This window comes from Danio rerio, chromosome 5 (genome assembly GCF_049306965.1).
Source record: "Danio rerio strain Tuebingen ecotype United States chromosome 5, GRCz12tu, whole genome shotgun sequence".
NCBI lineage: Eukaryota > Metazoa > Chordata > Actinopteri > Cypriniformes > Danionidae > Danio > Danio rerio.
The window spans coordinates 36171123-36189218 of NC_133180.1; the positions used below are offsets into that span (position 1 = coordinate 36171123).

Here is an 18096-nt window from a genome sequence, read left to right on the forward strand (position 1 = left end):
AGTTCAGAGCCACCGTACAAGCCGTTTGTCTTTTAAAATTCTTTTGAACACATGTAGGTGCTGCTTGTCAATCAGACAATGCTTCCATGTTTGTTCTAGCCGTCAACTCCTGGAAAAATTATCGATGAAAAGTTTAAAATAAACCGCTGTGAGTTTGAAACTTTAACTACATGTGTTTTGTGATGTGCATGCAAGTGAAGTGCAGTCAGATTTTGATACAACACCCGAGTGTGACAAACGCTGTGCATAATACAAAGACAGAATGTGCATGGCGAGCAGTTGAAAACCCCTATGCTTGATTCATTGACAGGCACATGCCTGCTCCGTTTGGGCTGCTGAAAAGGCTTTGTCATTTCACTATGTGTGTGTGCGGTGATAGCCATCACGTGCGCTCATTGTAATCATAAATATGCAGATCAAAACCGAATAAAATCTAACATCAATAACACATGGCAAGCAACGTGTTGATGACTAATAATCACATTAGATTACGAACAATCCAATGAGTTGCCTAGCACGTGTGCATTGCTGCTGTTATGTTTACAAAAGTAATATTTTACCTGAGGTGATTTAAACCAAAATGCACAATGACACTCTATCAAACATATCTACAATAAGGATTATGGTTACTTCCTGAGTTAACAATGCACAGCAATACCACACAAAGAAAGTATGGACTTGTAAGGAGCTCCATTATAGTGAACTGGACAAGTCTCAAGTTCGACCTACACATGCATGAGGCAGGCAGTTCTGTACCATTATGTAATATGTCAGCTTAAAGATTTCGCCAAATTTATATAACCAATATCGATAATATTAAAAGCATTTATCGGCCTATAACGATATGGTAGCTGATATATATAAAGTGCGTCCCTACACTCAATAGAGCTAGTGATGCCATTGTGAGGGGTAGGGTAAGGGGTGAGGTTAGGTGAGTGCATTAAAAAGCATTGGATGCAGCTCAGATTGCACTGCACCAGGTCTGCATGCATCCAGACCCGTCTCTAAATCTTTCTGTTTCTGAAATTTTCAAAATTTCAAGTCAGAATTATTAGCCCTTCTTTCAGTTTTTTTCTTTTTTAAATGTTTCCCAAATTATGTTTAACAGAGCAAGGAAATGTTTACAGTATGTCTGATAATATTTTTTCTTCGAGAGAAAGTCTTATTTGTTTTATTTTGGCTAGAATAAAAACGGTTTTGAATAAAAAAAATATATTTTATATTAAAATTATTAGCTCCTTTTAAGTTATATATTTTTTCGGTAGTCTACAAAACAAACCATCATTATACAATAGCTTGCCTAATTCCCCTAACCGGCCTAGTTAACCTTATTAACCTAGTTAAGCCTCTAAATGTCACTTTAAGCTGTATAGTATAGTGTCGTGAAAAATATATAGTCAAATATTATTTACTGTCATCATTGCAAAGATGAAATGAATCAGTTATTAGAAATAAGTTATTTAAACTATTATGTTTAGAAATGTGTTGAAAAAAATCTCTCTGTTTAACAGAAATTGGAGAAAAAATAAACTGGGTCTAATAATTCAGGCGGGCTAATAATTCTGACTTCAACTCTATGTTCATCTATTTACACAATTTGATGATGCTTGCAAACTTACTGAGAGATAATCGGATGTTTGTATGTGTAAGAAATTATATTTTGTGTTAAAAAATAACTGATAAAATCTGAATGTTAAAATAAAATGTGTTTAAAAAAAAAACAGACACTCAGTTTTTAGATGGTTAATACGTGAGAAGCTAGATTAATCAAGCTGTCGAAACTGTCCTTCTACTAAAGAAATATCGGAGTAAAATTCTCTATCAAAAATTTACCTTTTCATTTACCATGAATTTCATAATTAAGCATTAAAAGAGAAAATGGAAAACAGAATAGGATTGGTTATTCTCCCTAACTAATTAATTTCAGCTGGCAAAGTAATGTTGCTGTTTGTTCTTTGGGTTAAGCTGGAAAAGCTGTGGGCTAAAACATCTGCTCTCTGAACAGATCTTCTTTGAACTTTATTCGATTAGACATTAGATCTAGAGTAGAAACATGATAGTGCCATTTACTGTCACTGTCAGGAACTTTCTTCTGTCAGAAAAATATCATTACTGAATTTGTGAGAACTTAGACTAATTATTGATTGCCATCCCCATGCATAATTATTGTCCTCCTAATAAAAAGACTTACAACCACTCTAAAAATGTTTATAAAATTGCTTAGCCAGAAATTATTGAATTCCGTTTCTTTTCAGCTTAGTCTCTTTATTAATCAGGGGTCACCACAGCAGAGTGGACCGCCAATTTATCCAGCATACGTTTTACGCAGCAGATGCCTTTCCAGCCCCTAACCAACACTGGGAAACTCTCATACATGCTTGCAAATACATACATACACTACGGCCAATTTAGCTTGTTCAATTCACCTCTAGCACATGTCTTTGGACTGTGGAGGAACTGGAGCACCCGGAGGAAACCCACGCAAACGCTGGGAGAACAAGCAATCCTAACACAGAAATGACAAATTGACCCAGCCGGGGCTGGGACCAGCGACCTTTCTTGCTGTGAGGCGATTGTGCTACCCACTGCGCCACTGTGACGCCCCCAAAAAAAGATTAAAATGAACTTTGTTTTATGTTATTAATTTGTGTGAAGAACAAAGTCATACAGATTCAGAAAAAAGTAAGGGTGAGTAAAAAAACAAGAATCCTGTGTGAATTTTTGTCTCTAAGTTGCTAAAACGTGTTATCTTGTTTCATATAATGATAGTAATTAGCTGCTGATAATTACAAACACAATTTCCAGCACTGTGAGGGATAAGTGTCACTTAGTTGAGATTTGATAAAAGTATGGGGGATTTTTACATGAGTTATGCTCACTGGAGCTTTTCTGTTTAAATGATATGAAAGTTATAAACATCAAAAAGCACTTCATTTTGGACTAAAAAAGCATTTGCTCATATAAATGATTGGATTCTGCCATATAACTGTTAAATAAAACTGCAAATCGTCATTTAAAAAAATAACTTTTGTTTAGTTTGTCTCAAAAATGGCATATGAACTTGGATTGGGTATTTTTTGAGGTGGAGGACAAAAGAAAGCCATGCCAATTAATACTGGAACAATACATAAACCTGACTGAGTTTGGAAAAACGCGTACTAAATGTATAATAGTAATTTATTGCCAGCATCTTGCACGTTTGCTGTTGTTTTTCAACCAGTGTTACATAACTCGGGCTTCGGCTTTGCTGGATGTTTTATTAACTGAAAAGTTTGACTTGTCAAAACGAGACATTTGTGGCCTACACATTGTTTCAACAGATCAACAGAAATGAAAAAAGCTCCGGGATAAAAAGTTCACTTTGACAGGACCCGGATGTGGAAATTGTGCATTTGCTGCAGAGGTTTAAGGGTTCAGAACAGCTGTAAAACATTCAAACAAATGTGATTGCAGGTGTATGCTACTTTGTGAGGAAATGCTTTAACTACAAACAGGCTCCCACCGTGAGATTTTTAATTGTCTTTTACGACAAATCTGAGCTAGGATTTTCTGCTGTGAAATATCCCACTGCTTTGGTAAGCCAAATTAACTTTAAATGCACCCTCACTTTTTCAATAATTTGTTTTAAAGAATTAAAAGCTTAGAATGTATTTGTAACCGTTATAGGGTGCATATTCACAACAAAAAATATGTGTGGACTGATTTGTTTTGTTTTTTTGGACTTATTTTTTACATTCTATGGGTACATTAGTACATTCTATGGGACTCATGTAGAAATCCTGTTTCTCCTGTTCATGAATGAGCTGGCGTATTCAAAACTTATCATGATAGGAGTATGAAGCAGAGTAAGGCTGAAAGCCATTAAAATGAAATGAGGCCACTAAAACAATTGCTGTCGAGCATCTGAACAGCAGAACTTTTATTATGCCACAGTCGGTTCTTCCAGTTGTTAGTCAGTTCTCCTAGTTGTGGCTTTTATACTAAATATATTTTAAAATACCCTTATTATTGATTTTAAATGACCTTGTGTTAGGGCTGCACGATAAATCAAAAAACAATCTCTATTCAACCCTACACACAATCTTAATTCAGCTTTTCTACAATTCAGCCAATTATATTTTCAAGGTCAGGAGAGAAGCAAGGCAGTCACACAAGTCTTCACAGCAACAATGACACCTTCAAATGGCGTTAAAAGTGTCACATACTGTATTTATAAGGTATAATACACCCAAAAGTGTCATTTCTGTCTTCAAGTAATGATGTATTCGTGGCCGCTAAATCACACGTGAGCTGACCCCGAGCTGTTTGACTACTGAGAATGTGCATGCATGATGCCTACATTAGTGATCACAACCTGAATAGGCTGTGAATAACAGATAATAAAGTTGTAAATAGCGTTCAGTTTGTTGCACAGAGCGATCGTTTGAGGGCCTTGCGGGAGGTTTGATTTACATGTATGTGTTTTTTCTCACAGTGACAGCAGCCATGAGCTGCACTCGGGAGTAAAAGTGAAACCTGAGCGCACATCATTTAAATTATCATATCGCACTTTAGAGTTATGATCACTACAAGCATTTGATTTGTTTTTTTTCTTTCATAGCGAACACAAAGTGTTGTGCATGAAAATAAATGTTTACTGTGTCAGTATAACAACCCTAGCCTATAAATAGTGTTGAATATAACATAAGAAGTGATCTGATAATGACAAAATTCTATATTTACCAGTGAAAACAAATGGTCTAATAATGTTGTCAATCACAGATGACAAGCACATGCCTTAAACATAATAAATCAACTTTAAAACTATGAGTAGTTATGTTCTGATGTCATCATATTACTGTGAATTAACAAACAGGACAAATGAAAAGTCTGTTCAAGTAATCCATAATGACTATACAAAATTGAGCATTTTAAGCAACAGTAGACCAACTGTACATATAGGCCTAATATTATTATTGTTGTTTTACCATGTGTTTGAGAATTTACAATAATAATAATAGGCTAATCATATTAACCTTTATTTTACATTTACAGAATCGTGAAAAAATAGTGATCTTGATTTTAAGTGAGGTTGTATTATGACATAAAAATGCTGTGCATTGAACATAGGAAAAAAAATATTTTTTTTACTTTCTAAATATAATGCTGTGAGAAATCAAATAATATTTTCACAACAATCCACAGTATAACCCTAACATTGTGCACAGTTCCTGCCATTTTGTTGTTGACTGCTACAGCAACCTAAAACAGAATTTGCCAGCCATTTAGAAAAGATCAGTTTTAAAAGACTATGTACAAGAAACTTGGTCAGGATCAGTTTGTTTGGACTAATTTCTTGCTCCTCCAAATAACATCCTGTAAGTGTGATTCAAAATGGTTGTTTCTTGTTCTCTACAGCATGCAAAATATGCATTCGGTTGTGTAGGTTGTTCAATCCATACTAGCTTGTACTGTAGGTATCCCGTTAACCAGCTAAATGTTCTTTTACACCAGATGCAGAAAGCGCTGCAGTGTGGATTTCATTGATTTCAATGACTTGAACATGCAAACTAAGGTTTTGATGCAGCAGAATGAACCTCTGACGAGCTTTGGTCAAAATTCAAAATAGTTGATAAGTACTGAATATATTGAATAGTGTCATAGAAATAGTGTCGATTAGTACTGAATGTTTGTTGTTTTTATGGCTTGGAGTTGTGAAGGAGTAAAGAGCAATACGCAACATGTACAATATGTATAAAAATGCTGTGCTTCATCAATACGTACCTGCATTAGGCTCACGCATTCTTGTTTGCTATAACACTCGCAGTATAAGCTGTGATAGGCATTCTGTTTCTGACAGGTGCTGCATGCACTATACCAATCGCAGCACGCTGGGTCATCGGAGCAGTCACTGCAGGTTAGCTTCACACAAAGGAAGAAAAATGAATCCCTGAACAAATAATATGAGAGCCGCTGGGACAATAAGGTAAAAATAAATGCATATTATAAGACATCGAAAGTGTTTTTTTTTTTTCTTGCATGCATATTAGCCTGTTTTTCGGGACTCCCAAAACTAAAATATTACCGTTTATTAATCCATAATTCAGGAACTTTAGGGTTCTGTTATAAAGCTGCTTTATGCAGTCTATTAAAATGCAGAACATAGCTTTAAAGATCTTTAGTGTTTCCCTGTTTTTTATATAAAACCAAACCCGAAGTTGACGGTGTATGACATCATTAAAATGACAAAACAGAACACTATGCATATCTTTGAAACATTTCAGATAATGCATGTGCAAATGCATAGTGCTCTTCTATTGGTATATTTTAATAAAAAATCATTACATATTTTGCCTCTCTCCAAACAGTATTTTCTGTTTTAGCCGGGTAAAAAAATGTATACAGTGGCATTAGGGCTGGGCGATAAAATTGGTATAAATATTTATTGATCTAATACAATTGTCAATATTGATTTAAAAAAATAAAAAAAAAAGATTTCGCATAAAGTTTTGGGATGAAGCGATAGTTATTAAAAGGTGACTGCAGAGCACGCCCCTTGGAAGAAATGCCAATAAGCTTAGGGTGTCAGTTTGGCATTTTTTGCACGACACACATATGGGAGCAACGCGCATCAACATCAACTGTGCGCATTTTTCAGCTGTACTTTAAAAGTATCTCAACTTTTCCGAATGCCGCGAGTGCACTGCAATTCATGTACTGTAAGTAGAAGTAACTTATCTGCTTCACACCTTGTATGGAATATACACATTTCCGTAATAACGGGAGACTAATTACCTTAGACAAACACTTAGACAAAAACGCTTGTGCTTGTCACTTAAGGTCAGAATAACAAGAGGTGAAAATGGGTGGGATATAGCAGCAGTGAGGAAACTGTAAATAAAAAAGGATTTAAGGATGTCGCCCGAGTGGTTTTTTGGTTATTTCTTGTGCATCCCAGCCACTAGCACCCCATCTGAAAGATTTTTTTAAGCATAGGGCGTAATATGGTCATCCAACTTCACAATTTGTAATGTTGCAATATGTATTTAAAGAATGATGGTTAGTTGATATACTTGAAAGCTCAGATTTGATTCTCATAATTTGTGTTGTTGACAGAGTTTGAGGTTTACTGTATTATTATTATTCACACCTTACAGTTTGCTTTGTTTGTTTAGTATTTACGCTTGACCATCGCACAAACACTTTGTAACATTTTATTTATCAAGTTTAAGAGTCTTTTTAACACTTCTGTTTATTTTATTGTAAATAGATCTGATATTTGGTTTAAATATTTTTGTTTTTGACTATTAAAACTATTTGCCTCAGTAATGTTGGTAAATTAAAATAAAGTTGTTAGTCCTTATATTCCTAAATGTATTGTTAAGCATATAAATAATGATTGATATCAAATGATATGAAACATGATATCGTGATAAGTTATTTTTCAATATCGCCCAACTCTAAATGGCATGTGCAAACACTCATTTTCACTCTAACTCAAGTTTCTGCTCTATCCACATGACTCCTTTCAACATCTTGTCTGAGGTACTTTAAAAATTTTATACTAAATGCGTCATTAGGTTAGGTTTTCAAATTGGTTCTTGTTTTGACAGTCATAGGAAAAGTCAGACTCCAGGAAAGGGTCTCAAATTTTGTCTCAAATGTGGTAAAAATTCTGACAATTTTATCAGGAAGAATTTGATTGCAGCTGCCATTTATTGGCTTTTAGTGAGATTATAGCTGAGAATTATAGGAGTCTTTTTGAAAATTTGAACAAATCATGGCAAAAATCGTGCAGTGTGAGCTATTATGCAACAGCATGACACTGTGGGCGGAGTCACGCTGACCACAGAGCAGTCAGTATATAAAGAGGCAGTTACATCACCTGCTTTGACAACTTTTCCAGATGCTCAATAATCAAAACCAGAGAGGTTGTACTGATCATACTCTAGCACGCGGGAGAAATGTAGAGAATGTCCGCTGACCTCAGAGGGGACGGGTGAAATGATCTGATTATGTGGACTGTAGATGTTCGCTAATATGATAATATAATTGAAAGACGAGCAGAAAGCCATTCATTTATTTCAGCTTTGTACATGCATGCTCTCACACATGGGATGCGCGTTATGAAACACCCTGCCTCATTGATTAGTGCAGACCACATTGCATTGACAGATGTTAATCCTCAGTTGTTGGCATGGTATTGACACCACAGAGAATGATATACTTAATGCAGCTTGTTATGTTCGGTCTCCATTTATATCTCTCTCTTTCTCTCTCTCTTTTCTTCATGACTGGTATGGATTGGAATGTGTAATTGTTTGCTTGTAAATGAAAACTTGACATTATGGACAGACAAAGGGTTTAGAGAGACCCAAAGGTGGTTGTGTATCATATGTCTTTTGTTCTTCACTCCTTTTTTTTCTTAAAAGATCTTAAACGTGAAGTATTTATGTGGACATAGAGACAGAGATGGGAAAAGTATCAAACACATTTTCCTTTTGTGCTGTGTACTTGTAACTTTAAATTATAAAATGGAAAGATTTTACCCTGGAAAACCTTTTTTTTATCACACTTAAACTCATTCAGCTTTTTTCAGTTTCCTTCGTTGCAATTTTATTGATAATCAAAGAACAAATGTATAAGTGAATATGTACAGTAAACACACTCCTAAAACGACTTGAAACTTGGTCTCATACTAGACCTTTTTTCATTCGTATAGTGTGAGGAACATTTTAATCTAAAGAACCTTTTTGTCATTAAAATAATGTTTCTTTATTAGCAATGGTTTCGAAAAGAAGCTTTAAAGGGCACTTATTTTACCCCTTTTTCAGTAGGAACTTTCCCAATGATTATTTGATGTATTTGTTGTGGAGTTAATTCAAGCCTTTCTGCGATGATGAGTCACACACAATGTCGTTGCAAAGCTAACAGACACACACTCACAGCATGTGCAATTAACTCTGCACTGTTTTTGCATTGCAAACTTGACAGGACACACGTTAATATCAACTGCTGTATGGATATCTGTTATGTTAGTGTACAAAATAAACTGGATTTAATGTCCACAAACCGGGATTGAATCGTCTTCTTTAATAATTGTACTGACATGCAGAATAAAGACGGTAAAATCAATGTAATTCATTGCAAACATGCGGTGCCTTAATCATTTGACTAAGGTCCGTCTTTAAACACTGAAAGAGTACTGCTGACGATACGAACTAACTTTGCCATCTGAATAAACAAACAATGACCACTGGTTGCTCGCTTACCAAATCTGTAGAGACAGGACAATCAACACCAACTAGAGCCACATCTTTATTAAGAGGAGACGAGCAGCAAATCCGGATCTCACCATTTCCAGATGAAAAAAACTCTTGGGTAAATCAAAAAGTTCCTTAGGGTGCTTTCACACCTACACTTTTGTTTCGGAACGTATCTCGTTTGCCCAGTTAGCGCGGTTCGATTGGCATATGTGAACAGGGCAATCGCGCTCTGTTCCGCGCCAAAGTAATCGCTCCGAGATCGCTTGAATGAGGTGGTCTCGGCTCGATTGAAACGAACCCTGGAGCGGTTCGATTGTAGTGAGAAAGCGATCCGATCCGAGCGCGGTTATACCACAGTGTTTTATGGATATGTAATAAGCTTACGGCTATATGAAGAGAGAATTATGAGTAGGGCGGGAAGTTTCGCGAGTCTCCGGATGCCCGCAAACGAGTGATGATCTCCCGGTAATCTCGCGTCTCTCTCCCAGTCCTCAAATAGGCATCGTCGCGCACCCTTCTCACCCCTCCCCACCGTGTCTCTCCTCAGACACGTCGCGCGCACCCTGTCAATCACCACCTAACCACCACCTCTCCTGACAGCTGAGCGGGAAGCTGCAAAATAAACCCTGACACTCTGACCAATGTAAGGAGAGTTTACTCGCACGTGACTTGTTTTAGCTCTTTTGGTCCGATTAAAAACTTTGCAGTGTGAAAGCGAACCGCTCCAAGAGCAAAGAGCAACAATGTAACAATTGTAATCTCTGTTTCGGAACAACTGAATCGATTCACAGGTGTGAAAGCACCCTTAGACACATATTGTTGTTGAGCGTTGCGTAACTGAAAACAAAACCTTCACTGCAGCAAATTATAAAAGCAACACTGCACGCTTGTTTTGGCAACACGACGTGTCGTCTCTCAATCGCCTGAACACTGTAACAGGAACACTGTAGCAGGTAGCTTCGAAGCTATCATGCATATTAATAAAGTTGCAACTCATACACAATAGAGCACGCTGATTGGTTTGAACCAAGTCTTACTCATGAATTAATGCAGCACACTCTGTATTACAGACGTGATAAGGCACTCCCAGGTAAAGACGTCCAGTCTACATGGTGGAATACACTTTAAGATCTCATGGTCTTGACGCAGCTTCAAAAATTTGTTTCAAACCAGAAGTACGAATTTGCTCGAAATAACGCAAAAACAACCAATTTTCACTTTTTAGTGTCCTAATAGTGTTTTAGCAGCATGGGGCACATATATGACTGTCAATTTGGTGTTTCGCAACCCTTTAACGTTAAAAAAAGAGACTTGTTGTCTTTATATCACTCCAATATGACTGTGTAGACGCTCAGTTCAGTCCAAAGGGCTTCCAAAAGATGATATTCATCATAGGTGCCCTTTAACACCATTGGAACATTTTCATTCTACAAAAGCTTCTTAAATGTAGAAAACTCTTTAGATTGTTAAAATGTTCTTCAGAAATAAGTGGTTCTTTAAAGAACTGTTGACTGAAAGGTTATTTGGGGGTTCTTCTATAACACGGTTGCAAAAAAAAATCTTTTTTCCTTTCAAAATTATGGATGTTAATGTTTAATCTACTTCTTTTTTTGGAGTCTGAATGTCACAACCAGCTGCTCACAATCATTGTAATGTTTTGTGTTTTTCTCTCACTCTCACCGCAAAAATTTTATAGCAGCCACACCTTCATTTTACATTTGTATTTATTTGAAGCCACATGTTCATGACGCATCAAATACTCTCATATGGCATGAGTACACATCACCTCATTCATTACCAATCAGATAATGTTTTTTAACCGTTTTGGCAAAACATACATTTTTAGAGCTGAAGCATAGAATATATCCTAAATGACGTAAAAATATTATGCAGAATTACAAGCATTTTAAAAATATCTGCCCTTTTCATTATAAGTGTCTGAGCGATATATAGAAAGACAAAAACTTTCTTATTTATTAGAATATTTACAGATAAAGTTTAACACCAGCAACCCCAAATAACTGCTTTATATAGACACTCAAACACATATGCGCAGTCACCTGAGGTACTTTACTTTGCTACAGAGTTTGTAATCAATCATTTTAAAATCCACCTATTTCACAGAGCACATACTTTGTTTTGTGGGTTTAATTATGTGTACATAATCTTGATACCGGTAACCACAGATTCAGTCATCAGTAAATATTAGAAACTCATACGACAGTGTTTGTGGCATAAAATTAATTATCACAAAAATTGTTTTGACTTGTGCCTTTTCTTAATAAAAAATAAATAACAATACCAATACAAATGAATAGGACCGAATTTCTTAAAAGCAGATTATGACGTTTAGGGAGTGTTCTTGGCAGGATTGCTTAATTAAAACGAACTCTGATGCAATTGTATGGTATGGTACAGTTGAATAAATGTGAACATTGCCATCCACACCCTGGTGCATACCAAACAAGTGGACTGAGACCGCTTTCAAACAAACTTGATGTGGTTTGACTGAAATATGAACACAGCATGGACTAAAGACATCTACATAACATGTCATACTCACAATGTTGACCATTAAATGTCAGTAAACTTTATCAAACACACTGTCTCTTTTTACACATCTACCTTGACCACATGAAAAAATACTGTAGTAGTTTATAATAAATACTCAAATGTTTATGAACCATCCTAAAGTAAAGTGTATTTTTGTATACTGTGTAGAGATTTTAGCCTGGAAAAAAGCTTTATCTATCAAAATCACACTCTGTTTTATTATTAATATAAAAACAAATGTATATGTGAACATGTACAGTAAACTCTCTCCTAAAAAATCCAACTTGGTGTCATACTAGAACTTTTTTCATTTGTATAGTGTGAAGAACATTTTAATAATAAGAATGGTACACATTTATGGTATATTTGTTAAAAACAATTGCTATGATGTAAATTTAAACAAAGAAATTAAACAAACTTAATTTGTTTGTTTAAATTCAGCCCAAATAAATCATTTCCAACCACTTACCTTAAAAGAGAGTAAATTCAAGAAGTCATCTGTGAATCATTTTTTTCAGTATATTTGCAACACTTTGTTAATGAATAGTATTTTAATGCAGCATACATTATCATAAACTAATCAACTGTAGGCTATTAAATATTGTTCTAGTTTTTAATACAGTAAACTGTGCTGTATTATAGTACATATTAGGGTTGAAAGCTTTGAACAGGATTGGGTTATAGTTGTTGTACATATTACCACAGCAATTTATTCAAGTATGATTAAAACCACTATAGAATTTACTATAAATTACTATAGTATTTTTTAATGTCGGTGGGATTAGTTTTGGTTATCAGCTGCTAAATATATTTTCATATAAACACTGTTAAAAATGCTGCTAATTCACAGATTCTGTATTTAGTTCTTTCTGTTTATTTACGTTTGTGAATTACATTATGGTTTCTTGATCTCTACTCTGTCGACTTCTGATGTTGGAAATTCAACTCTATACTTTAACAAAGTGACAATTTATTAATTTATTAATAATATATTGTATAAAAAATAATATGTAGAGAAATAAGTCTGTGAAATAACTCATAATGTACAGTACTGGCAGTTTATTACAAGGCTTTTGTACTGTAATATACAACACCAACCCAGACAATATAAAGTTCTTTAAAACTCACTTTACAACTGTTAAAGGTTAAACGTTGTTAGAAGAAAGATCAAGGCCCTATAATGCAATTCAAGAGCATACATAAACAGAAGAAAAATAAAAACATGAATCACAAAATACGTAAAACTGCAAATTTACAGAAAATCTCTTCTCAAAAATGAATAGTGCAGCACACAAACATTGCTCACATAAGTTTTGATGTGATATGATGTGTCAAAGACCTATTTTCATTATTTAGGTTTGTGACAGTGTTAATGCTATAAGTGAACCAGGACTAAAATATTTTTGTTATAAATGTTTACAACCAAACTACAAATTCTACATCCTGTTTTATAAAAGAACTTGCATTAATTCTTCTAATAAAACATGTACTGTAGAGTTGTCTGTTTTTGTCATTATGATGGTAATTGTGTTTCAATGTGTCATGTTGAGCATGTATATATTCTTATAATATTTTTAAATACTTTTTAATTTTCTCTTAGGTTTTTATGGAAGTGGAACAAGTAAAACATGTTGTGCAGTAATCAACATTTGCTACATACAGCATCCTGTTATGTCAAATTTAATTCTCACTGAACTTTGAATATTGTTTTCAACATAATAACAGCAGGAGCCTATAACAAAAAAACTATTTCAGAGAAATACAAGAAAAATTAGGTTTTTAATTAGAGTAAATGGGCTGTTCTCTGCCGTAATGCTTTGAGTATACGTGGAATTTCAGTTACTAAGCAACAGGTGGCACACACACACACACACAAACTCTAGCGGATGTGAATAATCAAAAAGAAAAAAAGAAAACACAATGAGAGTCCACGAGGGATGGGTAGAGCACCAGTTCCTAATGTTAAACAAAAATGCAATGATGAAATGTGATAACCAAATCAAGCCTAAACTCATAAACCAAACAACTGAGTACCTTCCCTTCATCTCTCCCCTCTCCGGTCAGTACAAAACAAAACCAAACAGCCCTCTCAACTTCCATCCCTCACTCTCAGCTCCTCCCACAGACGCTCACCAATTCATTGTGAATAAGCTTCTCATTCTGAATAAGCTAAAACACTTCACTGCAGCATTCATCGCCCAAATCGCAATATCCTTTTCCTGCACTGCATACGTGGCACACTCGCTGCGCTGCTAAAAACTTTTGCTTCTTAACAGGGCAAAGTTTCTGCTGAGAAATCATTCTCTGCATGTAGTGTTTGACATGAATTACGCCTTATGTTAAAGAGTGAGTAATCTGGAGAAAACTGATAACTGGGATTAATAATGAATAGCCTCTGACTGAGGACCATTGACATCCCCTTCTGGCGAAAAAAGTAATAAAGGTCACAGTAAGTTGCAGTGAATAAAATGGATATGAAGAGATGTCCTTGCCTTTGCAGTAATATAAGTTCTAGTATAATAATATTGCTTTCAGTAGAGCTAATAATGGCCTCATGTCTGGACGTGAATGAAAAAGCACCTCAGGAACTGACTTTTGCACTATACTGTTCAGTATAATGTCATTTTTGTCTGGGTGTTTTCTCACTTTCTGGAGCTTTGATGAAAAAGTTAGAGTAGTCTTTTTAGCAAAGCCAAGAGAGATCAAATATAAATAAGGTGATTTCATTAAGTAGAGTTTGTTTGTCTATCAGATTCAGACTTTTTCTCATTTCCTTTTATTGCCCAGTCAGTCATATTTCCCATATTTCACATTCCCATCTCAATCCAGAAATTCACATTCTGTCTAAAAAGGGCATTTGGCATTTTTTATTTAATTTTTTTTTAATTGATCTCATGTGTTAAGTTGATCTTAAATTCTGCAGTGTAATTAAATGGTCTATTAAATTTCACACACACAAAAGCATTTAATGTTTTTTCATATTTAATTTAAATGTCCAGGCAGTGCCATTTGCTCCAGTAAGGTTAAATCTGAGCATCTTCTTTGAAAAAAAAAAAGAAATAAAAAATATAATAATAGTCATTAACCTGTTTTGCTCCTCAGACAGGTTTAACAGTCCTAGTGTGCATTTAGTGTGCGCTCAGTAATAAATGTCACGAGAAACATTTCCACAGAACAAAGGCCCAGACCCTCATAAAGTGCGCACTGTGCACTCTCTCGTAGAGCAGTGGGGCTCATTGATTTTATTGTATTTTTCACCTTCTTTAAACCTATGATATTTATAGGCATCTGTTTTATTTTAATACTAAGTAAAAGTGAGTTGTGATCCCCCGCTCGTATTTGTAGTGCGCTTAGTCCTATTCGCCCGTCCTGGCGCCGTTCCTGTGCCTGTATAATTTAGTCCTGACAGTAAAAGCGCTCAAGGACTTTCCCGAGCGAACTCTCCGTGAAATTACTGCTTACACCGGCAAAACACCGTGACACAGCAAGCTCTCCCCGCATTACCTGCGTCCGAGCTCAGGAGAGTACCTGACACGGGAGAAAAGGGCCGTAACTGTACTTTAAAATAAAAGGATTGGTCGTTATGGTGCACCCAGGGTGCTACTGTACCAACCGCCGCCTCTTCTGGGACTGTCCTTTGCAAACAAAACGGCGCTAAATCTTATCGCGCGTTCTCAAGGTAGACGGAAAAGTACTCGAGCGGCGGATAGAAATTCCCACCTCCCATTGCCATTACATCTGCTCATTTATGGATAACACGCGTGCAAGTATGACTGGGACTGAATAAAGCCCCGAAGAACAAATCGCGTGCATTTTCGGAAAACTTTTCTCGTTGACGTCTATTAAGAGCCGCCTATGCGTCTCCGGCTGCGATTACATGCGCGTCCGTTTGATTATTTTTGCTTACACAGTGTCGCGCTGCGCAGCTCACTCGTGTCTGTCTGACTGGAACTTTTTCAAGGATTTCGTCGATGAACTTGTTGCGGTGAGTCCCCTTTAAACCCTCACGGCCTGTGTTGTACTCTGCTTTTAGACTATGGAGGTTCCGGTCGGGCTGGTGGAAGCCTGCGAGTCCCCAGACGCAGTTTTTCACGGACCTTACCAAAGCGTTTTTCAAAACGTGCGCGTCGCGAGAGCGAGCAACCCCGAGAGTTTGGATATTTCTAGCTCCAAGAAGTGCGGCTGCCTACAGGAGGGCTCGTCGAGGGAAATGCGCTTAAGTGAGCTGTCCTCATTCAGAAGAATAATATGCTGCCCCGAAAAAGAGTACGAGAGTGCGAGTTCGGTGATACAGGCGGCGGCGAGCCGAATTCATTTTCTCAAGAGTTCATCAGGAAGCAAAAGCGACTCGTCTCTGTCATCTAGCGGCTCGGGCCGCACAGACGCCACCGAAAGCAGCGGTAGTCGCGCAGGCTTCCTTCGGGTCGTCGAGAGTGGACAGAAGGGCTGCGGTGCTGTTGAAGTTCACACACGAGAGTTGGGCTCGGGCCGTGACGCAAGTGTGGCGAGTAGTAGTCGTGCGTGCACCACCGCCACCATCACCTCCAGCAGCAGCAGCAGCAGCACCACTACCAGCTGCACCATATCAGAGACAGCGCGAGAGTTGTGCAAAGCCGTGTCCGTATCTTTGGGCTTAGCTATGGAGTCCAGCGAACTGGGCGAGGTGGGACAGCACCATGCACCGCCGCCACCGCCCCTGACCACTGAAAGTAGTGAGGAGATCTATTTGTACGGAATGCCTTTGCTCGACTGCTCAGTGAGCGAACGAGAGGCAGGAAGGAAAGACCGAGAGTACGCTCTCGCGGCGGGACGAGACAGAGGCGAAGAGCTCCGAGGCAGGGACAAAGTGCTCGGGATGCTTAAAAGTGGCGACCTGGAACAGCTAGCTGGTGAGGTGACGACCTTGCAGTGCAGCAACGCTTCTCGAGCGAACTTGACCGCGGATGTGCATGAGTTCGGCAGCCTGTCCGGGGACATTGCCAACCTGAGTTCAGAAGGTACAGCAGCGCAGACAGCACCGGATATGGACGGACCGCGAGCGGCTTCGTGCCAGTTTGAACAACTGTTGCCCGCGAGCATGACCCATTATGCCCACCCGGAGCTCGAAAACGGACCGAGCCATAGCTTCGTAAAATCCACATCAATGTCTGGAGAGTTTGCTGGTCCCATGGAGGATTACACGAATCTCTATAATGTCAGAATCAAGACCGAGATGATGCCCCGTGATCTGAATGACACCTGGGCGTACCCGCATAGGTACGCCGAGGACTCTAACGGCCACTACGGGCCTCCAAAGCAAAGGACACCTTATGCTACTGGCCACGAACCCCCGTTTATCTGTAACCCTTATGAATACGGCCGAAGTACTGCTCTGGTTCCGCGGGAGCGACCTCCGCACGAGCAGTGGTACCCGGGTGGGATGCTGACCCGTCATCCGTACCCTAACGTGCCTGGCGTGAAAAACGAGATGGGCGAATGGATGGATGTAACATCGTTCACGGATGGCAGGTAAGAGGCGGCTCTGCTGCGTTTTGTTTGCTCTGCGCCACAACTGATTTATTTAGTTTAAAAGTTTATTTCCAGATCTGCACGCGCCCCTTAAAATTATACCGCGCGCATTTGCACCTCTCAAACGGGACAAGAGTTTTTTTCGACCTAAAGAAATGCTTATTTGCATTTATATTTACTCTCTGAGTGCATAACCGAAATGAATAATACACCGTGCACAGGGTATATAGAAAATAGTTAAACAAAAACATTTGGAGTACATACAATTTTTTAAGAGGGTTTTCAAAGCCAGGCATCTCCCAGACATATTTTCAGTCGCTCCGAGGACCTTTAGAATAATCATAAGTAAATTTTGATAAACGTGACAACTGTAATTAAACTATATATATATATATATATATATATATATATATATATATATATATATATACTCATTATAAATTATATACTCATTATAAATTATATACTCATTATATATTATATACTCATTTTACACTGAGTATTATATACTCATTCGTTTAGATATGCCCATTTAAATAGTTTCATATGTTATATATTTTATAGAACAAGGTCTGCTTTAAATCTTCTCTATGCAGTTTTAGTTCTGTATAGATTTTATATATCTACTTCATGAACTGATCAGGATAATTAATGATTTACGACTGATTTATTTGGTTGGAATTAAATGTATAATTCCTGGAGGAAGCGCTAATTTGCTTGAAATTCATCTCTTTGTGTTTGCAGCCAAGTAAACTAGTACACAGAGACAGCTGTACGCATTTACACACAA

The 18096-nt window shown here is 37.3% G+C and overlaps 1 protein-coding gene across 10 annotated transcripts in view; it reads left to right on the forward strand.

Moving 5' to 3' along the window:
* Nucleotides 1-18096, forward strand: part of ar (androgen receptor) — a 166957-nt gene that overhangs the window by 30439 nt on the left and 118422 nt on the right. The window contains exon 1 of one of the 10 annotated variants that reach the window (XM_073949583.1): nucleotides 3280-3575. The exons of 7 other annotated variants lie outside the window; for them this stretch is intronic. Coding sequence is in view for 1 of the 3 variants with exons in the window: in NM_001083123.1 (NP_001076592.1) it covers nucleotides 15835-17306 (1472 nt within the window). In the remaining 2 variants the exon portion in view is untranslated. 10 annotated transcript variants of the gene reach the window in all.